The sequence below is a fragment of the Triturus cristatus genome, chromosome 12, assembly GCF_964204655.1.
Source record: "Triturus cristatus chromosome 12, aTriCri1.1, whole genome shotgun sequence".
Classification (NCBI taxonomy): domain Eukaryota; kingdom Metazoa; phylum Chordata; class Amphibia; order Caudata; family Salamandridae; genus Triturus; species Triturus cristatus.
Window position 1 is genome coordinate 429,025,587 of NC_140595.1, and position 23,435 is coordinate 429,049,021.

General features: G+C 48.8%; 1 protein-coding gene across 1 annotated transcript in view; it reads right to left on the reverse strand.

Moving 5' to 3' along the window:
* Window positions 1–23,435, reverse strand: part of GAN (gigaxonin) — a 290,872-nt gene that overhangs the window by 94,363 nt on the left and 173,074 nt on the right. The window contains exons 6-7 of the mRNA XM_085638473.1: window positions 8,006–8,118; window positions 7,558–7,707 (exon numbers count right to left, since the gene is read on the reverse strand). Coding sequence (XP_085494599.1) covers window positions 7,558–7,707; window positions 8,006–8,118 — 263 coding nt within the window. The remainder of the gene's footprint in view (window positions 1–7,557; window positions 7,708–8,005; window positions 8,119–23,435) is intronic.

The window sequence follows — 23,435 nt, forward strand, 5'->3', positions numbered from 1 at the left end:
GTCGCTCCTCTATACCTTGGCACAAACTACTAGGAACACATCATTCACCAAGGCGTGACTGGCGTGGCAAACTGACATCGAGGTTCACTCACAGATTCTATCTGGTATTACTGCTGTGAGGCCACTCCAAAGGCCTCCCTTAATGGCCGCCAAAGATTGGCCCATTTCAAATTCTTACACAGGGTTCATTACACTCCACAACAACTATTTCGGTATGGGCTACGAGACACTGATTGTTGTGAAAGATGTTATATGCCAGGGGCCGGGTTTTTCCATGTAGCTTGGCAATGCACCCTGTGGAGGACTTTTGGAGGAACATTTTCCAGGCATTAAATGATATTGTGGGCCTATCTCTCACTCCTGACTCCCTATTGGCGTTATTAGGCTACACGAAACGTCTCCGGAAAGGTGTTTGGAAGCTGGTCGCTATGGCTCTGCTTCTGGCGAAACAGACTCGCAATGCGCTGTATGTGTGACCCTGTACCAACAGTTGCAGAGTGGGAAAAAGACATGATATATTGTAATACTCAGTCGGATGTTTATAGCAAACTTTTACCCCTGTGCAGTCGGCCAAAAGTTTCTGGGGTCTTTTTGCACAAGATCAAGTGACAAGACAAGATAGCAATGAGGATCACGACTGTAAACTATCTATCCTGGATTGGTGTTGGGTGAGTGGGAGAATGGCTGTGCCGGTTGGTTCACTGATTGGGCCGCATCTACTGCTGACAGTGGTACCCAAGTCGGAATACTGCTTGATGTCGACATGGCTTCCTATCTGTATGGATTTGCCAGATTGTACTTTTACCTGTCGCTGCCTTGTATGATATATTCTCGCTGCATGCTAGGTCAGTCCTTTTGGCCTGTGCACCTGCAGCCCCCTATGTATTCAATCAAATGTGATACTTGATAATGTTATCTGATATTTCTTTTCCTTTTTGTATTTGCTTTGCTTCAAAATTCAATAAAAACAATTTGAAAGAAAAAAAAGTATCAAATGGTGCAAAAAGGCTGTTTGAAAGAGCAATACACAATTCTCATTTCAACTCTAAAAAGAGGCTAAATTTGATTGCAAGCAATACTGTTGCTGCCATTCATAACACACAATGGGAGCATTATTCGTGACTTCTGTTGGTCTTGGCTTGAAGTCAATTCACTTAGTGTGGTGCATGTCTACGTTTTCACTCTCCTGCCAGTACAGCTCAAGTGAGCAGTATGTTCAAGTACAGGCCAAACATTCATAGGCCATGGAATAATAAATTGCCCAGTACTGAAACTCTTAAGGAGCACTTTCACTCAATAAAATATTTATAGTGCTGTCACCACTTTCAAAAAGGTTGCTCCCTAGTTAAGAGACAAGACAGGTCCTCAAGCTTCATCTAAACTTTAGGAGGCAGCTCTGTCATGGTAGAGTTCCAACAAGTGGTGTCCTGCATTATAGAAGGTGGTCTCACTGATGTAACCCACCAAAGCAGCAGTATACTTAGTCCAGGCTAAAAGGAACACTTCAGATGGTACTGAACACATTGTTTTTTAAATATATGTTATTGATTTTTCCACAACTTCACATTAATATAACTACTCAGTATTGGTAATGCCGCCATCCTGGATGGCTTTGATGCCAATGAGTGCTTTGAAGGTCTGCAGCCTTGCCTTGATATCAAAGGTGATCAACTGTGTGCCGATGTTGAGTAAGGTCTCTTCTTTGACCATGATAGTGTACGTCATCAAAGTGAGACCCTTCTGTGTCTTTCACAGTGAAGGAGGAACAGACACCGTCAATTTTGAGTGTGCAGCGTTGAGGACCTGGAGTGCCTCATAAGGTGGCGATGTATCGATGTTTTAGATCCTTCTTTTGAGAGCAAACATGTCGCACTGAAGCTCGACAGCGACATCCCAGCTTGCAATGCTAACTCGAATGACATGGAGAGTGTTACTTCTTGTGCATTGCTTACCACTAGATGTTCTTTCCCTATTTTTAGGTCTGAGGGTGCCTGCCTCTGAAAAGCAGCCTCATCTTGCTCACAGTCTTGGAAGCAGAAGGTCTTTCCAACTTTTCCTTCTTCTATTGCCTTCATGTCTTGCAGCATTCTTGCAGCCTTATCCTTTCCAGGTCCTTCAAAGTCATCTTTGACAAATGTCAGTCTTTTAGAGGCCAGGGGGCAGACCACATACTTTAGGAGGGTCAGACACCGCTCTCTTTCTTCCACAGGATGATCATTTGTAGACCTATTTTTTCCATACATTGAAATATTTGCCAGCAGAAGGGAAAAACTTAGACATTGGACAAAATGTTAAAACTGTCAGGTTAAAAGTTCAGAATGAACTTCCTGACAGACATGTTGAAAAGAAAAAAAATCAAGGTGTGAGCGAAACATTTTAAGGGTTCTGGGATCCTTCTCTCCAGAGCTAGGAAAACAACTAGGTCTGGGAGGCAACTGCCATACAACGCATCATGGGTAGGAAGCCCCCTGGGGTCTTAAAAAGACAGGTCATTTTTACTCAGCTGCTCATTCTAACCATATTGGGCTGTACGTTTCCTTGCATGTTAGACAGTTTTTTAGGACCTCATTGCTTAGGGATGCTGTAATACATTTTAAATAGGCATGTTTGAATCCAGCAGTCTATATTTCGGAACAGATTTAGCATTTAATAGGCTTCCAATGGGTGCTGTACGTCATATAGACTTATACACTCCATAAAGATTATCTGTGGATAATCGCAAGAAATTGGTTTGTTACAGGGTCCAGGAAGGAAGCAGGGAATTATTCTGACATTTATGAAGATCCAATGATGCAGAAATAAGATTCACTGTACTCACATAAAATATTTTGGGGAATTCCATAAAATAATGGTGTTACTTATTGGTGGTCAAAGGTAAGTGATCATGCAAAGAGCTGCATATATTATGCTCCATTACATACATGAATATACCTTACAATATGCATATTTACGTGGGCTAAAGGAAATAGGAAATGAATTACGGGATTGTATTAAAGGTTTAGTCAATCTTGCTTTCTTGTTTGGGAAAATACATTGTTTAAAGCAGTGTAAAAGGAGGAGAGAGTAGATGAAATGCAGGCCACAGGACATAGATCCAGTGATGATATGCAAGCAAGTTAAAAAGGCAAACTTTTTACGTGCTGCATGGAGGCTCATGTGCAGCTAGAAGACTTTGGTATGCTAAGCAGAGAAGGCTGAGGGTGGAGAGGATGGGTTACATACGTAACCAGGTTTTTGGATGAGTAATTGGGAAAGAGTTCATTCACAATTGTGAACACAAGGACAAGTAGTTTATGAAGGGCACAGTTTTGGCAAATAGTCATCCAGCCTGCTGACAACAATGAATTTAGTCCTAGTGGCAAAATGTATTACCTTATCCATTACGGTGAAAGAATACAGTGTATACCAAATAGATAACTGTTGCTATAGTCCAACTGGCTAAGGACTAATGCAGCAATCAGTGTTTTGGCACTTTGTAAAGGGATGTTAGGGCTGATATTACTTAGTTGCCTAAAAAGGCAGAAAACATTATCAAGGTTTTTAGCTAATGGTGTCAAGAATAGGCTGGCGGGAGAAAAGTTTACTGGGTGTGTATGACGTAGTTGAGGTTTTAGTGGATCAATAGATGATTTTAGTCATAATTCAGCATAAGAGAGCTTTGAGCCATCCAGCTTCAGACTGCTATAAGAAGTCAGACACTTGAGTTTGAAGGGCTATTGGAAAATAGAAGATGTGGGTATCACCTATATAGAACTGATATGAGAAACTAAAGGAGGAAATAATGCTAACAAGATAAGTAATGTATAAGGAGAAAAGTAGAGGGCGGGAACAGTGGGATGCCAAAAGTTAATAGAGTTAATGGCGAGAGAAATGACCATTACACAGCTGAGAGGTCTACTAGCATTAGAATAGATGGATTGTTATGGTGGCTTAAGTAAGAAAACTGATAACATTGGAGGGTGCCGTTTGCGTTGAGTGGAGGTCTCGGATACCCGACAGTAAGGGGTGAGAAAGATTTAGTAAAGTGTTGCAACCTCAAGTTTCCAATGAGGGCCCGATTTCGATGGTGGACTGACCGCAACTGACGGCACTTCAGTTGCGGTCTGACTGACATTTGTTGCTGCGGTCCAACTGACACATTAAAATGCGTGCGATTGGAGGCAGAGGGAGTGTTCAATATCTCGCCTCCATCAGCAGCTCCACTCCAAAGGCCACAGACGACGACCCAACCACCGCAGCCTGAACCCTGCACAATTGGATCACCGACTGCGCCAACACCATCGCTCCCCTCAAGGAACCTGCCAACACTCACGCCAAGAGAGCCAACTGGTTCTCCACCGATCTCCGAGAATCCAGACGAACCTACAGATGCCTCGAAAAGATATGGAGGAACTGTAAAACTATAGCAGACCATGACAACTTCAAAGCAGCCACCACTGCCCACCACAAGCTCATCAGAAACAAAAGGAAGAAAGCACTCCAGGACAGAATCTCCTCCCACGCACACAACATCAAACAACTTTTCAGCATCATCAAACAGTTGGCCCAACAAACAGCGAGACAACTAACATCCCCCCCTCCCAGGCCCTCTGCAACAAACTCAGCTCCTTCTTCCACCACAAAATCAAGACCATCTACAACAACTTTGACAATGACAACCATCACGCGTAACCCTCACCCCCCACTCACGACAACAAGCAGCCAACACTTGACAACTGGACCGCTCTCACAATCGAAGACACCCTGAAGACAAGGAAGTCAACCCACTCTGGGGCCCCCACGGACTCCTGCCCCTACCGCATATACCACAGAGCCGCCGGCATCATTGCCCCTGAGCTTCGACGAATCATCAACCACTCTCTCTCTAACGCCTCCTTCCCCGAAGACTGGCACACACAGAGATCAACCATCTACTGAAAAAAACCCTCGGCGAACCCCACGTACCTCAAAAACTTCAGACCCATCTTCTTACTCCCGTTTCTGGCAAAAGTAATTGAAAAAGCCATTAACAGTCAGCTCGCCTCCTTCGTTGAAGAAAACAACATCCTCAACACCTCCCAATACGGCTTAAGGAAAAACCACAGCACCGAAACCACCTTCTAGCCGCAATAGATGACATCAGCTCCCTCCTCGACAGAGGGGAGACTATGGCCCTCATCCTCCTGGACTTCTCTGCAGCCTTCGACAGTCTCTCACTACACCCTAGCCAACAGACTTCATGAAGCAGGGTTCCGGAACAAGGCCCTGGACTGGATCCCCTCATTCCTCTCTGGGAGAACGCAGCGGGTAAAACTCCCACCCTTCCTCTAGGATGCCTCTCCGACTGCCTGCTGAGTGCCACAGGATCCTCCATCAGCCCCACCCTGTTCAACGTCTACATTGCCCTGCTCAACCCCATCGTCAGATCCCATGGACACAACATTGTATCCTATGCAAACTACACCCAACTCATCCTATTCCCTATCCAAAGAACCCAGCGTCTCCAAACACAATGTTCAAGAAGGATGAAGAACAGCTGCCTACAACTCTACACAGACAAGACCAAAGTACTCATCATGGGCCCACACCCCAACGCCTGAAACGACACTTGGTGGCCCCCCGCCCATGGGAACCCGCCCTCCCCCAAGGACCAGGCATGCAACCTCAGAATAATCCTGGACTCCGAACTGAAAATGGACCGCCAAATCAATGCAGTCTCATCCTCCTGTTTCAACACCCTCAGACTCCTATGAAAGACCTTCAATTGGATCCCCCTCGAACACAGAAAAACAGTCACCCACGCCCTCATCAGCAGCAGACTGGACTATTGCAAAGCTCTCTATGCCAGAATCAACAAGAACCTCACCCGCAAACTCCAGAACATCCAGAACGCCTCCGCCAGACTAGTTCTCAACCTACTGAACCACTGCCACATCACCCAACACCTGCGGACACTCAATTGGCTCTCCATCGAGAAGAGAATCACCTTCAAGCTTCTCACCCACACCCACAAAGCCCTAGACAATACTGGACCTGCATACTTGAACCACCGCCTCGCTTTCCACGCACCCCAAAGATCCCTACGCTCAGACCTCAAAATCTGTGTCTTTGACAGAGAGCGCCGTGAACATCCAGGATCTGCGCCCCTCCCCCCCATCGCCTTGAGACCCCCTCAGGTGAGTAGGTGCACTTACGAACCCATGATTGATTGATGCTTTCCGACGGGCTCCAACATTGAAAGGCTGTCGGAAAGCAACATTGGGGGCCCCAAGCAGGACTCCCTTCCTGGCCCTCCACAATGGGGCCTGGGGGCACCTATGGTGCCCCCTTATACATCCCTGCACTGCGTATGGTGCCAGCCACACGGTGCAGGGATGTTTGAGAACATCCATTGTTCAATGGAAGCTTGTGCTGCGGGCCTTTTTCGCCCCCCGCACAAGCTTCCACTGAAATATTTATGTTTGACCACCCTACGGGCGGTCACATAACGAATACTGCGGCCGGAACCGCCGACCTAAGTTCAAACATTTCCCAATCCGCAACGGTGTCAGGTGGACATGAGTCTGCCCGACATCATAATAAGCCATGAAGTTTTTTTAAATCTAAAAAAGGCCCCGTGTGGCAACGTTATGCGATATTAGTCGTGAAGTGGGGATAAAGGACCAGTGAGACCGCACTTTCACTTGGACCCCGCAAGTTTGATAAAATTATGCAATTAATGATTTGCCACTAACGGCATTACAAGAAGCTTGTGCAAAAGAAAGGGAGAGAATCAGGCTAGATGGCATGGGGATAAGTTAAACATTACCACAATCACTTCTGTGGAAATATTCTATTTCACAAGATGATGGGCAAATGCGGCAGATTTGCTTTAAGAACATGCGATGTCTGCTTCCGCATCTGTGAATAACTTTATAGAACGTGTCCCATTTCTGCATCTTATGCGAATAGTGCTGTGCAAACTCCTTAGCATAACTGAGTTTCAAGTCAGGAGAGCAGAGTGCAAGTGAGTTAAGGATAGAAGAAAGGGAGCAAGGAGAGAGAACAGGGAGAAAGGGGAAGAGGTGGGGACAGAAGGATAGAAGTGTGTGCGAATCCTCAACTGGACATGAACTAAATGCACACTTGTAACGGAACCTAAAAAGCAGTAACCTACACAAATTGAGAAGTAACACTACAATCTATTTAGTCAATATTAAAAAAATATAGAAGGTCTGGGTGTTTACTTAATGCAGCATCTCATCATACTGCACCTGGCCACAATTTATTTCAGGCCATATGTATCAGAAGGTGTAGCTGATAACTAAGCTTAGTACACAGACTTTGTCATACAAAGGCTTTTAGATTCATCAGTTTCTCTTCTTGAAGCATTGGTTTCACAAAAACAGCAGCTATCAGGGTAAGCAAAGCTTGACACCATCAATAACAGCAGAATATATTCATTTTTTCATTATAACTTAGAAGGGTAAAACTTAGGACAGTATGCTCGGAACATAATTTGGCGTGAACACATTAGGCATTAAATAGATAGCTGAGCTTGTCTATGTTTTCAAAAGGACAACTGCAAGAAACAATTACCTTTCTAACCATAGTCAAATCGGGCTCCGTAGACCAGGTTTTTGTACTAATGTCATAAGACTCCATGGAGATCAGCTCTGTGTCACCATCTTCACCGCCCAGAATGTAAATAACACCATCAATCTCCACCATTCCAAAGTTATGCCTGGCCTGAAAGAGACAAAACTCACAATTTAAATGAGTTTCCGAAATAATAAGGTGCATAAAGGCCCTATGGATCAAAACTGTTCTCAAGAAGACACAGAACAAAACAGTTAGAAGACACCATTACCTACATTCACCAGCACACACACACATACATTGGCATGTCCTACACAGCATTTCAACATTAAGCAATAATCCCCCATTAAAAAGTTCTACATTTCACTTGTTACCAAGAACTTTATCTTCACTGTAAACGGAAACTAATGCCAAAAATCACAAACCCTTTAAAGAAGAGTGATCTCACCTCAAGCATTGGAGCCAATGGTGTCCAAGTGTTGGTATCAGGGTCGTATTTCTCTCCAGAGCACAAGGTCTCTTTTTTGTCATCTTGCCCCCCAAGAACAAACACAAATCCTTCTGTAACACAAAGGCATAACTCCCATTAGATCAAGAAAAAGTGGCAATTACCTGCTGGACATTCATATTTGGTTTTTTTATTATTTGATGTTGCAGATTTGGACAGAGAATATGATCCATTTGATGCAGGTGATTTTACAGCCATCCACCTTTCTCATGGCAATTCTCATTTTATTTTCACTTGATCATAAAAAAAATGTTGATATGAGAGGCACGTGAGACTTCCACTCTGCTAATCAAACCACTTTTAGGAAGACATCATTTTAGTCATGCACTTTTAATGAGCATATGCCACCAAAAATCACATGTAAGGAAGCCTTAATCAATGGGACTGTCAGTATAGAATGCAAAAACACCATTAGGAGAGTTCACGGGCCAATGGAACATTCACAATGGGAACAAACCGATGTAGGGGAACAAACCGATGTAGGAACAATAATACAAGATGCTTACTTCTCAAAGTATTGAATATGCTACTTACCAGTATGCATCTGTTCTTGGCATGTAGGGCTGCTGACATTCATATCTGTGCATAGATCGCCGCCTAGTGTTGGGTCCGGATGTTTGCACGTTGTTGTCCTGGAAGAGTCTTCGAAGTATCCTGGGATAGGTGACTCCTCCCCTGGACTACAGTGCGCATGGGCATCCTCTCCATCCTCAGATTGTTTTTCGCCATTGTGGCAGTGATGGAGCAGATACAGAAAGTGATGACCATGCTTTACAGTAATTCTGAGAGCTGCAGCTGCTACAGGCGCCGGGGAGGAGGGAGGGCGATATGAGTGTCAGCAGCCCTACATGCCAAGAACAGATGCATACTGGTAAGTAGCATATTCAGTTCGAGGCATGTGGGCTGCTGAATTCATATCTGTGCATAGAATATATAGCAGTGCCCTCTTATTAGCGGCGGCTACCAGTGCCAGCTGCAGCGGTCTGAAAAAGAGTTTTGAGAACAGCCTGTCCTACAGCTGCCTGCTGTTTTGATTGCACATCTACACAATAGTGTTTGGTAAATGTATGTGTAGTGGACCAGGTGGCTGCTCTACATATGTCATGCAAAGGAATGTTTCCTAGGAAAGCCATGGAGGCCCCTAACTTACGTGTTGAGTGGGCTTGTGGGGGAATCGTTAAAGTGCGTTTAGCCTTTTGATAGCAAATTTGAATACATTTAACGATCCATCTGGCTATACCTGCTTTGGAGATAGCGTTACCTTTGTGGTGTGGGGCAAAGGCAACGAAAAGTTGATTTGTTTTCCTAAAGGGTTTGGTCCTGTCGATATAATACATGAGGGCCCTTTTTACATCTAGCGTATGGAGTGCCCTTTCTGCGACAGTTTGTGGGTTTTGAAAGAAAACAGGCAGTTCAATAGTTTGATTCATGTGGAACTGCGATACCACCTTGGGCATGAATTTGGGGTTGGTACGTAGTACGACCCTGTTGGCGTGAACCTGTATAAATGGCTCTTGGACGGTTAGTGCCTGGAGTTCAGTAACTCTTCGTAAAGAAGTTATCGCTACTAGGAAAGCTACTTTCCAGGTAAGGAATTGAATCTCACATGAGTGTAGAGGTTCAAAGGGTGGACCCATCAGGCGTGTGAGGACCAAGTTGAGGTTCCACATTGGGGCTGGTGGGTGGCTAGGTGGAATGACTCGTTTGAGTCCTTCCAAGAATGCTTTGATGGCAGGCACTCTGAATAGAGAGAGGTGCTGCCTGGTTTGTAGATAGGCTGATATTGCGGTCAAATGGACACGTATAGAGGTGTACGCCAGATTGCATCGGTATAGGTGTAATAGGTAACAAATAATGTTTTGGATGGATGCGTCTAGCGGGTTAATGTCATTATTATTGCAATAAATGACGAACCTCTTCCATTTGGCTGCATAGCAAGCTCTGGTAGTGGGTCTCCTGGCCTCCTTAATGATGTCCATACAGTCAGGTGGCAGGTTTAGGTAGCCAAACTCTAGGACTTCAGGAGCCAGATTGCCAGGTTCAGCTGTTGCGGATCTGGGTGCTGAATCTCTCCATGGTTCTGCGTCAAATGCTCGGGTTTGACCCGCAGCCTTTGATGCGGCACCACGGAAAGTTCGAGAAAGGTGGTGTACCACGGCTGGCGTGCCCACGTTGCAGCAACCAGGACGAGTGTCAGTGAGTGTTGTCTGAGTTTGCGTGCCACCAGCGGTATCAGTGGTGCTGGGGGAAAAGCGTACGCAAATCTGCCGGACCAGTTCATCCATATCGCATTGCCCTGCGACTGCGGATGTGGGAACCTGGCGGCAAAGCTTTGGCATTTTGCGTTTTCGCTTGTCGCGAATAGGTCTATCTCTGGATGACCCCACTGCTGGAAGTACGGTTGGAGTACTGATGGGTGTAACTCCCACTCGTGCATCTGGTGGCTGTGTCTGCTGAGCAGATCCGCCATCTGGTTGTCCTTGCCGGGGAGGTGTTCTGCCATGAGGAACATGTTCCTCTGAATGGCCCACTTCCACATGCTCTGAGCCAGATGAGACAACTGTGGAGAGTGTGTTCCTCCCTGCTTCTGTATGTAGTACATGGCAGTCATGTTGTCCGTCCGGATCAACACGACTTTGTTGCACAAGTGTACTTTGAATGCTTTCATAGCGAGGAAGATTGCCATCAGCTCTAGAAGGTTGATGTGCATCTTCTTTTGTTGTTGTGTCCATAGTCCCTGCACTGTGTAATGGAGTACATGAGCTCCCCATCCCTGGAGAGACGCGTCCGCCGTCAGTATTATCTGTGGGACAGGCTCTTGGAACGGTCGGCCCTTGCAAAGGTTTTGTGGATTCCACCAATGCAGAGAGTTGTATGCCCGACCGCTCACCAACACTAGGTCTTTCAACTGTCCTTGAGCCTGATTCCACTGACGTGCTAAGCACTCCTGAAGCGGGCGCATATGTAGTCTCGCGTGTGGGACTATGAAGATGCAGGAGGCCATCATGCCTATCAACTGCATGAACACTCGCGCGGGAAGGGAGTGTTGTGGTTTGAACTTGGAAATCAGCATTTGCATGCTGTTGATTCTCACTAAATTTGGCTGAGCTGTGGCCGCCAGAGTGTCTATAGTCGCACCTAGGTACTGTTGTACGTGTGCGGGCTGGAGATGGGATTTTGGGTAATTTAGTGAGAACCCCAGACTGTGAAGGAGGTGGATGGTGCGGGACATGTGGCTGGCATATTGCTGGGCTGACTTCGCTTGAACGAGCCAGACGTCCAGGTAAGGGTAGACGTGTATGTGCTGCCTCCGTAGATGTGCCGCCACAGTAGCTAGGCACTTTGTGAACACCCTGGGTGCTGTTGTCACGCCGAAGGGAAGGACTTTGAATTGGTAGTGCTGCCCTTGAACAGTGAACCTGAGGTATTTCTTGTGTGAGGGGTGAATGGGTATGTGGAAATACGCATCCTTGAGGTCCAGTGTGGCCAGAAAGTCTCCCTGCTTGAGCAGCGGGAGGACTTGCTGTAGAGTGAGCATGTGAAAATGCTCGGAAAGAATGTATTGGTTCAGGGGTCTCAGGTCTAATATAGGTCTGAGTGACCCGTCCTTTTTCGGTATTAAAAAGTACAGGGAGTACACCCCCGTACCTTGCTCGTGGACGGGTACGACCTCTATTGCGCCTTTTAGAAGCATACTTTGCACCTCCTGCTGTAAGAGCGTTAAGTGCTCTGAGGACATAGGACGGTTTTTTGGAGGTATTGTGGGTGGAGTGGAGGTTAGTTCTAGACAGTAACCGTATTTGACAATATCTTTGACCCACCTGTCCGTGGTGATGGAGTTCCACGTGGACAGGAACCTTTGTAGCCTTCCCCCGACAGGTGTTATGTGGTAGGGAGGAAGGGAGAGGGCGTCACTGCTTGTTCTTGGGGGGAGGACCTGGTGTTGCCGTAGCCGCGTCCTCTGCCCTTTGTGCTGGAGCCACGATATCCACCCCGGGTGTTTTTATCGTAGGTGTTTTGTGTGTTGCCCTTGTTGTATGTTTGCTGTGACCCCTGTCCTCTACCTGCTCCTCTATTTCCGGGGCGACGAAAGGAGCCGCTCCGAAAGGGCTGCGTCTGTAGGGCCCCCATGGACTTTGCAGTGTCCGTGTCCTTTTTTATTTTCTCTAGGGTGGTGTCAACCTCCGGCCCGAATAAGTAGTCGGGGTTGACAGGTTGGTTGAGGATGTTATTTTGTACCTCCGGTTTGAATCCGGAGATTCGCAACCAGGCGTGTCGTCGCAACATGACGCTAGTGTTTATGGCTCTGGCAGCTGTATCCGCGGCATCCAGTGCACACTTAATGGATGCATTTGTGAGCAGTTGTCCCTCCCTGATGAGGATCTCTGCACCTTCTTTGTATTGGTCAGGGAGATGTTGGAGTAGTTGCTCTAATGTGTCGTAGTGCGCTCGATCGTAGCGAGCGAGGAGCGCTTGAGTATTGGCAATGCGCCATATGTTAGCTGCCTGGGCGGCAACCCGTTTGCCAGAGGTCTCTAGCACCTTGGACTCTTTGTCCGGGGGAGGAGCATCACCTGTTGTTTGCGAGTGTGCCCTCTTGCGAGCATTCGCAACGACAATGGAATCCAGAGGTAATTGGCCTCTAATGTAAGTAGGGTCCCCAGGCGCTGATCTGTATTTTTTGTCGATCCTGGGGTTTATCACTCTTGCCCTGGTGGGTTCCTTGAAGATGTCCTTTGCTGGTTTGAGGACCCCCTTTAACATGGGCAGAGTCTTTATATTCCTTTCTGAGGATGCGAAAGTATCCATGAGAAAGTCGTCCTCGATGGTGTCAGAGTGAAGTTGCACCCCATGATTGGCCGCAGCACGTTCAATTAGAGCGTTGAACGCGGCAGTGTCCTCTGTGGGAGATGTTTTTGCTCCATAGAGTTGCGGGTCCTGTGCATCCATAGGTGCACCTGGGTCTACAGGGTCATCCCAAGCTTGATCAGGGTCCTGTTGGCCATCAGGGTCCATCCCTCCGGGGTAGGGGACTTGGTCACCCATGTAGTCCTCCAACGCATCCGTGTCGGAGTGTGTGGGAGAGAAGGATTGTGGATCCTGGTAGGGTGAATGGAAAGGTTCGTAAAGAACTGGTTCCGAAGCCACTGGCAGCTTTCTCTTAAGTGGGATCCGGAAGGAGTCCAAAGCTGGCTCAGAAGTTATTCTCCTTTTGTGGATAATCATCCTGCCGGTGTCGGCGTCGATGAGATGCGATGGAGACGTCTCCGCAGAGCGTTCGGCAGGCGTGATCGTGGTGTGGGTGACCCGTGTCCTGATTTGGAACAGTTTCGGGGCCGTGGATGGTGGCAGGCCAAAAGTAATGTTGGCTGGTGCCGAAGAGGCTGTTGGAGCTTTTATTGGCTCGGAGCCCGACGTGTCCTGGAGGACAGTTTTGTTTTTGGTGCGTTGCGCAGCAACGGGTGGCACCTGGAGCGCCCTGGATTCCTTTGCGCCGACCGGTTCTGTGGAGGCGGGCGTGGACTTTTTCGGCGCCGGTGAGTCATCGAGTCGAGGGGCGGGAATGGCCGTCGACGTCTTCGATGAGTGTGGCTTTGGTGGTGCCGTCGAAGCGGTGGGAGACGCGGCAGGCAGTTTGACCTTTGGGGTCGGAGCCGATTGCGTCGGTGCCGGGAGCCGAGTAGGTTTGGTGGCACCGAAGGTCTTTTTCCGTATGTCGACTCCGACATCGGCCGCGTCAAGCTCGGCACCGAAGTCTCGTTTGTTGCGCTCGGTGCCGACGGGTTTTGCTGGCGTGGAAGGTGTGGAGGGCCTCGATCCGACCAGCGCCACTTTGGGTTTCGGTTTCAGTTGAACCAATACAGCTTTTGGTTTCGGTTTTGAAGAAGGGAAACCAGCCGGCTTGGGCATTAATGGCTGCCGCTGAATGTCCAAGGCCGGGCCCGAGGGCGGGGCCGAAGAACTGCGGGATAGGTCTTGGGTAAGGCCCGAAGGCGATCCCTCGACCGGAGCCATAGACTGTTGCACTGGGATTTCCTCAGTCTGAACGGGTAGGCCTTGCTCGTCATCGGAGCTACTCTCTTCGGCCCCTAAGGCCTCATTGTAGTCTCCTACCTCGGTGTCGTCTTCATCTCTGCGAAAGAGTGTTTCGTCGACGTCTTCCGATCCGGAGTCATGTTCGGAAGCGGGACTGGAGGGTAGGTTCTCCACTTCTTCGACATCTTCGGTCTCGGCGCTGAAGATGTCGGCCGGGGCCGGTGCCGCTTGCTGCACCTCGAGTCTCGCCGCTCGTCGATTCCGGAGAGTCTTCTTGGATCGAAATCGGGCACAGGCCATACATGTAGATTCGTCGTGATCCGGTGAAAGGCATTTGTTGCACACCGGATGGACGTCGATGTGTGGATATTTCGCATTGCATACAGGGCACCGCTTGAATGGTGTCCTCGATTCCATCGTCGATGGTCGGGTAAGATGCGAAAAAGTTGGTTCTGGAAGTTAGTAAACTAACAAAGATACTATCGATACCGATCGGGAACAGTACCGACGCGAACTAGAGGCCTTTTGGCCTGGAAAAAGTTTTTCCTAACTTGAGTCAAGATAAGCACATCCAAACCCAATGGCGGAAAAAAACAATCTGAGGATGGAGAGGATGCCCATGCGCACTGTAGTCCAGGGGAGGAGTCACCTATCCCAGGATACTTCGAAGACTCTTCCAGGACAACAACGTGCAAACATCCAGACCCAACACTAGGCGGCGATCTATGCACAGATATGAATTCAGCAGCCCACATGCCTCGAACTTATTATGCAAACTCCAAAGAAGTACCTATCTACTGGGAAAAGGAAAGCAAAGGAAAAACAAATCAAGGTGTGGCGACCTCCATACTAAGGGTGAAGTGGATTAACAGTGATGTCAGTGGACCTTCAAAAGTTGCTTTCTCAGTCCTACACTGTTCGGTAGTAGCAGGATAATAATAATAATAATGAGTTGCTTTTGTATCAGGTTGGATTTATTAATCTTGGTCAAATTACATGTATTTCTATCCCAGTTTAATGGTACTCAGTTCTTCAGTCTCTTACGTAGGAAAGGCTGAGTGAGCCATGCTGCTCAAGATGTCAGACCCTTCATCAGTTGTCCGGTACATGGTAGCCCACCATAGAGGTGTCAGTACCTGAGGGCTACCCAACCATGGAAAAGCAGATTTGGCACTGTGCTTCCCTCTCTTTCCCCGTCTCCAGTCTATCTACTTGAAGAAAGTGCATCCACTCAGGAGTGTAAGTGTCATCTGCCTGCCAAAGGTGACTTTGCCTTTGAAGTTTGCCTTTTTGGCCAACACCCTGAGTGGCTTCCATTCGAAGGGGCGGGGGGGGGGGCATAACACCATGCCCTGTTGCAGGTTGCTATTGCTTCTAATCATGGGAGTCGTTAACACCACTCATCAGACAGGCAGAATGCTGTCTGTTGGCCAGTGCCTTGTAAGGTACTGGAAAACTGGGTCATATAGTGGCAACTTTCTAATAGTGGTATTTTATTCGACCTGGGCATCAGGTCGGGTTTAATGCCAAGATTAATTTGATAGCTTACAATACCCAGCTAGGTACTCCCATTCAGAAGTTTGCTGGGCCGAGGGATCAGGCGGTAACCCTGTGTTAGCCAAGGGGCTACTAGCCGTTCCACAGCAAAACGTCAATTTAGAAGTATTGCTGTTAAGATATATATATAAAAATACATGCCCTACTTAATGATATACGTCTCCCTGCCTTAGGGATCTACAGGCCCTCCTTAGGAGGGACTTACATACATTGTTAAGGAAAGTGGGGGCTTTGCCATTAGTTCAAACTCAAAGTCGAAATAGCAGTGTTACCCCCTGTCCTTCCAGTCTGCAGTGGCAGGCTGGGAGCTATTTTGTACACTGTCACACAGGGTGGCAAAAACATTGCTGCTGCCCTGGGTGGACACTCTGCCTTACATGCCCTAGGTACCATATACTAGGGACTTAGAAGTAAGTCAGGCCTTGACAATTGGGGATAGCCAATTCAACATATACTTTTTAATGGGTTAGAACCCTGGCACGGAGGTCTGGTTAGCAGGCCTCAGTGCACTCAGTCTATAAATCAACAGCATCAGTCCAATAATGTGGGGGTGAACATGCAAAAAGAGGCATTTCCTTACAGTATGGTAAAGAAATCATATTGTGTTTCCATCGTATTGAGGTTATTTGTATAGGACAATGTTCAAACCATGTCTCTTGGTGATGTCGAAAAAACAACCCTATAACTGAAGGGCCTAAACTGAGTGAAATTTTATGAGACTACAAACCAAACAGACTGCTATGATTAGTCCTCGAAAACATGTAAAATTCTGTTGCGATTTTTATCTCCATAGGGTAATCATCCCAAAGTTTGGGACCAAGTATTCTGAGGGCTACCGCCCCGGTTGATTTCTTAAATTTTGGGACAAAAGAAAATTTGGTTAGTAGTAGAGCGCAGATTTCTGGTGAGATAATATTTGAAAGATGTATGCACCAAAGGAGGAAAATCATGAAGATAAATTGATAAGACAATAGAATTATAAAACATTCTCTTTTCTGCATTGGGAGCCAATGCAGAATCCGTAATTTGCTTTGCATATATGCAAACATTTTCAGTCTGGTGTAGAACAGGCAAAAATCACGCAATTAAAGTAACAAACTGTGTGACGTAATTTATCACAGAAACCCCATGTGCAAAGGGCAGGAAATCAAAGACTAAGCAGCGTGCAAATATGGCGAAAGCAGCTTTCAAACGTATTAGCAAGATGGTATTCCACAGAAAGCTTAAAATCCATTAAAACACTAATTACCGACTGTGGGTAAAGGTTTTGGCAAAGGGCCAAAAAAGAAGTCAAAGCATTGACAGAATTCTGGGTAATCATCAGCTGGGTCTTAGAGCAATTCAGTTTTATATCATTTTAGTTCATCCAGGTTCTTAATAGCTATAACCCATTTAGTTCAGCAGTAGGCTTAACCTTTTTGTCACTCCTTATGTTCAACAGCAGCTGCGTTTCATCTGCATACATGAAAAATGTTAAATTGTTGGCTGCATAATTAATGAAGGCTGCAGGTACACGTAGAACAAAGTAGGTGTCGGCGTTCGGGTGTGGCGGGCTGGAAAGTCAGACGAGGAGGCCAGATATAGTGTGCTATAGTGTAGCTTTAATGAATACAACGTCCGTTTACACGGGTTGAGGATTTTAAGGATAGCTGGGGAAGGCTACCTCGTCGTGGTCGTCGGGGTCGGTCCTTCCGGGACGTCTCCGTTCTTCGTTGCAACCGGTGATGGTAGATCGGGCGGGTGCTCCTCAGAGGACCGGAAGAGAAAGAAAGAGGAGCCGTTAGTCCTGCCGGGACTCAGATGAAGATACTGTCCCCGAGACCAACAAGGTGAAGAGGAGGAAACAGACCGTGTGGGAAAAGGGGCAAGAATGGAAAAGACAAGGGGTTGGTACAGGAAGGGTGTTCTGAAAGGGTCGTGAGAAAACCTATGTACACAGTGCAGGGTGTTATATACAATTTACAAGGTGGCTGTCTGTGATGACAAAGAGAGAGGGACTCTATATACAGGGGGGTTTCCTATGTACACAGAGCACCTAACGGGCTGAGGGTATGGTGGAAGGTACTCACGCGCTCCGCCGTAACTCTCCTCCGAGTTACGGCCGCTCTTCAGCTACCTCCGTGGGACTCCACCAGTCTTCCGACCACTCCTCCAGTTCTCCGCTTCCGTCTTCGTTTTCCGCTGAATCGCCAGCCGAGAGTTCCTGCCACGATCCTTCGACGACCTCAGTCACTTCGGTTCCGCCTTTTCTGTGGTCGTCTGGTTGTAGGTGGGAGGGACTTCCGGGGCACCGGGCGAGTCCTTCCGCTCCTTCGTCACTCCTGATTGGACCCTGAAAGAGAGAGAGGGGCGGGGTCTCCGTTGTCACGGACGCTTTGGTGATCCTTCGGTTTTGTGGTTCCTGGAAGGGATAGCGCGGTAAAGGAGGTAATCCGGGCGGTGTGCGCGAGGGGTTGGGGACCGGGGGAAAGGATCCATCACATCCCCTTCCCCTAGGTGTCTTACGTGTACCGGGTGGGGACATGGGATAGCGGGACAGGTAGTCCGCGTTTCCTTGGTCTGCCCCTTTCCAGTGTACTGTGGTGAAGCGATAGGGTTGTAGGGCAAGGAACCAGCGAAGGACCCTGTCGTTATGTCCTTTGTTCCGGGCCATCCATTCCAGGGGGGCATGGTCGGTGTAAATGGTGAATTCTCGACCCTCTAAATAGTAGCGGAGACTTTCCACTGCCCACTTAATCGCCAGGGCTTCTTTTTCTACCACAGCATAATTGCGTTCTCGGGGGAATAACTTCCTGCTGAGGTAGAGAATGGGTTTCTCGTTACCAAACGGGTCCTTTTGGGATAATACTGCCCCCAACCCCTGTTCCGAGGCGTCTGTCTGCAAAAGGAAGGCCCGTGTGTAATCAGGGCTCACAAGTACGGGGCCAGAGGTCAAAGCATGTTTGAGGTCAGAAAAGGTCTCCCATAACAAGGGTGTTGGGTTTTGGAGCAAAGTCTCCGTGGCTGCGGATTTTTTTAACAGGTCTGTGAGAGGGGCTGCTCTTTGTGAAAAATTAGGTACAAACCTCCGATAATACCCTAGGAGGCCTAGGAACGCACGGAGGTCTTTTTTTGTCTTCGGGAAGGGGAGGGAATGGATGGCTTCGGTTTTGGTATGTTGGGGTCGGATGAGGCCCTCCCCTAGGAGGTACCCCAGATATTGTACTGTTTGCGCTGCCAGGGTGGTTTTGGCGGGATTGATCGTGAAACCATATGACCCCAGGGAGGTGATGACCTTGTGAAGGTGGTCTAAGTGTTGTTCCCAGCTATCACTATAGATGATTATGTCGTCTAGGTATGCCCCCGCATACTGGGTATGGGGTCTTAAGACGTGGTTCATGGCTCGTTGAAATGTAGCGGGGGCACCGTGAAGGCCGAACGGGAGAACAAGGAACTGGTACAACCCCTCAGGGGTGGAAAACGCTGGTTTTTTTCTGTCCTCTTGCCTGAGGCGTATCTGCCAATACCCTTTGCAGAGGTCTAGCGTGGAGATGTACTGTGCCTTTCCTATGCGTTCGATCATCTCGTCGACGCGTGGCAGAGTATAAGTGTCAAACGATGAAATTTTGTTGACTTCCCGGAAGTCAATGCAAAATCTGACTGACCCGTCAGGTTTGGGAACGAGGACGATTGGAGAGTTCCAATCGCTCACTGAGGGTTCTATTATGCCCATCTGCAGCATTAGTTCTGTTTCTTTTTTTATAATCGCCTGACGGGCTTCAGGGACTCGATATGGCCTTTGTCTGACCACCTTCCCGGGCATAGTGGGTATGGTGTGTTCGGTGATGGTCGTATGACCCGGTACCGAAGAAAACACCTGACGTAAGGGGTATAGGCGATTTTTGAGGTCATGACAATGTTGGGGTGGTATCCCTGAATCTATACAGGTGGCAAAGGAAAGGGGTACCTGCTCTATGGTGGTAGAGAGGACGGGACGTGGACCTTCCCATTTTTTTAGTAGATTCACATGAAAGATCTGTTTGGTGGCTCGTGTGGTATCTAGTTCTATCTCATAAGTGACAGGGGTTATCTGTCGAAGCACGGAATACGGGCCCTGCCACTGCCCTAGGAGTTTGTGATCGGAGGATGGCATCATCAACAGAACCAAATCCCCCACGGAGAAGTTCCGGGTTTTTGTCCCCTTGTCATACTGTACTCTCTGTTTATTCTGGGCGTTCTCCAAGTTTTGGTGTACGATGTCTCTCATCATGGCCAAGTGGGTTTGCAGGTTGGCTATGTATTCTGGGAGGGGGCGAGTGCGGTTGGGTTCGGCTTCCCAGGCTTCCTGGGCCATGTCTAACAGGGTACGTGGTGGCCGCCCATACAGCAACTCATAGGGCGAATAGCCAGTGCTGCTCTGGGTTTTGCAACGTATAGCGAACAACGCTAGGGGTAGCATATCTTCCCACCTTTTGGCTTCCAACCCCAATAACTTCTTCAGTGTTTGTTTCAGTGTGGCATTATAACGCTCCACCAGCCCATCAGTCTGTGGGTGGTATGCCGAAGTCCGGATCTGTTTGATCCCCAGTTGAGACCAGACCTGTCTCATTAAGGCCGATACAAAGGGAGTGCCCTGATCGGTTAGGATCTCTCGGGGAAATCCTACCCGAGAGAATACGGAGATGAGGGCTTTCGCTATGTTCTGGGTAGTCGGTTGTCGCAGGGGCAAAGCCTCCGGGAAGCGTGTGGCGTAGTCCACGAGGACTAGGGCATAGCGACAGCCGCTACGAGAGGGCAACAAGGGGCCTATGATGTCCATCCCTACTCTACTAAACGGGATGTCAATGATAGGGAGAGGTTGCAGGGGTACCCGAGGGGGTCGATATCTGCTGTTTTTTTGACACACCGGGCACTCCCTGCAGTATGCTTTGACTTGTTGGTGGACCCCGGGCCAGTAGAATCTCTCCAGAATGGTTTGGCTGGTTTTTTCGTCGCCAAAATGTCCGCCCAGGAGATGGCTATGGGCGAGAAACAGGACCTTTTCGCGGAAAGGGCTGGGGATCAACAGTTGGGCCTTTTGTTGTGCCCCCCCTTTACGGTATAACAACCCCTGTTTTTTTTGTAGAAGTAGGGACCTACGGTAAGAGGATCCTCGTGCTCTAACGCCTTAGCCCAGGCTTCCTGCAGGACGGGGTCTTCTTGTTGAGCTGCTCGGAATTCTTGGTCTATCTGCCAGGGGTGTTCGTCCGGGATCGCAGGGAAGACGTCGACATAGTCCCTCTTCTCCTTCTTTTTCTGTGCTTTGGTTTTCGGGAGCTTGGGCTGAGGTGCTGGAGAAGATAGCCCCTGAGGAAAGGGGGCTTCTTCCCACCACTGGTTGAGGGAATCCGGTGTGTCCTGAAGAAGCCCGGTTAAACCGGGATAGTCGCTCCCCAATATGGCTTCTTCTGGAAGCGAGGGAATAAGCCCTACGGTGAGGGTGGTTCCTGGATCCTTTGGATGTTGGACGTGGACTTGGGTGGTTGGGTATCGCTTCGTATCGCCATGCACACATTGAATGGCTACCATACCGGAGGGGGGTTCGACTGGGGTCGGCATGATCTGGGGCCGGAGAACGCTCTGTCGACATCCCGAGTCTGCCAGAGCCGTGAGGGTTTGTCCGTTTATGTTCACGGGTCGGTGGAAGGAGGGCGGGTCAGTACCGGGAACTGAACAAACATAGTTTCGGGCCAGGCCAATCTCCATGGGTTCTTCTTTGTGGGGGCACATTCGAGCGATGTGTCCAAAGCCCCCGCACCCGTAACATTGGGGTCCAGGGTTGGTAGGTCGCGTGGGCATCGGTGTAGGAAACAAAGGGGTCAGGACCGGTCTTTTGGGTAGAAGAGGGCAGAGAGGTCTGAGGCCTGTGGTGAGAGGGGGTTTCTGGGGATGTTCCTCCTTGCCTCTGGGGGTCTCCTGTGCTCGACTGTAGGCACTTGCTATTTCCACGGCGGTATCCAAGGATAGGCGGGCATGCTGACGTACCCACCGTTGGGTCCCGGGGTGTAGAGAGGACAGAAATTGTTCTAGGTGTATCTTTTCTAGGATGTGTCGGGTTTCAGCCACCGAGAGGTCAGGTCCTTGATTCGGAATGACAGGGCTCGGGGAGTCTCTTGTGGTCTTTCTTTGACCTGACGTAACTTCACCCGGTAGGCCCGGTAGGCCTCAGCATCGATGCCCAATCGTTCCAATATGCACGTCTTGATATCTGCATACGGAGTTGTGCCTTGTACGTTTGCTTGTTGATAAGCGGCCTGTAAGTCGCCAGTTAGCAAGGGTCCCAGGTAATGACCCCAACGGTCGATAGGCCATGACGCAGCCTGTGCTAACCTTTCAAAATTCGTGAAAAAGAAATCCGGGTCTTCCCCCGGCACGAACTACTGGAGGACCACTGAGGGCAGTGAGGCTGTTGGTCTCTGTTGCTCCAGAACCGTGGTCAATTTTCCCATGGCTTGTTCGTGGGTGTCTCCCTGGCCTTTCAGGACGTCGTGGAGCTGCCCACGGTCGTTTTCGGCGGTTTTCAGGAAGCGCTCCATCAATGTCCCTAATTGTTCTTGGGAGGCAGCCATCCTCTGTAGTACGGCCTCCATGTCTCCAGCGGATCCCACTTCTGACACCACCTGTCGGCGTTCGGGTGTGGCGGGCTGGAAAGTCAGACGAGGAGGCCAGATATAGTGTGCTATAGTGTAGCTTTAATGAATACAATGTCCGTTTACACGGGTTGAGGATTTTAAGGATAGCTGGGGAAGGCTCCCTCGTCGTGGTCGTCGGGGTCGGTCCTTCCGGGACGTCTCTGTTCTTCGTTGCAACCGGTGATGGTAGATCGGGCGGGTGCTCCTCGGAGGACCGGAAGAGAAAGAAAGAGGAGCCGTTAGTCCTGCCGGGACTCAGATGAAGATACTGTCCCCGAGACCAACAAGGTGAAGAGGAGGAAACAGACCGTGTGGGAAATGGGGCAAGAATGGAAAAGACAAGGGGTTGGTACAGGAAGGGTGTTCTGAAAGGGTCGTGAGAAAACCTATGTACACAGTGCAGGGTGTTATATACAATTTACAAGGTGGCTGTCTGTGAAGACAAAGAGAGAGGGACTCTATATACAGGGGGGTTTCGTATGTACACAGAGCACCTAACGGGCTGAGGGTATGGTGGAAGGTACTCACGCGCTCCGCCGTAACTCTCCTCCGAGTTACGGCCGCTCTTCAGCTACCTCCGTGGGACTCCACCAGTCTTTCGACCACTCCTCCAGTTCTCCGCTTCCGTCTTCGTTTTCCGCTGTATAGCCAGCCGAGAGTTCCTGCCACGATCCTTCGACGACCTCAGTCACTTCGGTTCCGCCTTTTCTGTGGTCGTCTGGTTGTAGGTGGGCGGGACTTCCGGGGCACCGGGCGAGTCCTTCCGCTCCTTCGTCACTCCTGATTGGACCCTGAAAGAGAGAGAGGGGCGGGGTCTCCGTTGTCACGGACGCTTTGGTGATCCTTCGGTTTTGTGGTTCCTGGAAGGGATAGCACGGTAAAGGAGGTAATCCGGGCGGTGTGCGCGAGGGGTTGGGGACCGGGGGAAAGGATCCATCACAGTAGGGTCTAGGGGCAGGGAGCAATGAGGAGCTTTGAGGAACTCCCCATGGAAATGGGCTTGCTGTGGAGATAAATAAGCCCATCTTCCAATACGGATTCATATCTGATAAGAATTCAATCCTTCCCAGCATAGAGCCTCCAATGGGAGCGGAGAAGGATTCAGTGCTTGACAAAGTCAAAGGTGC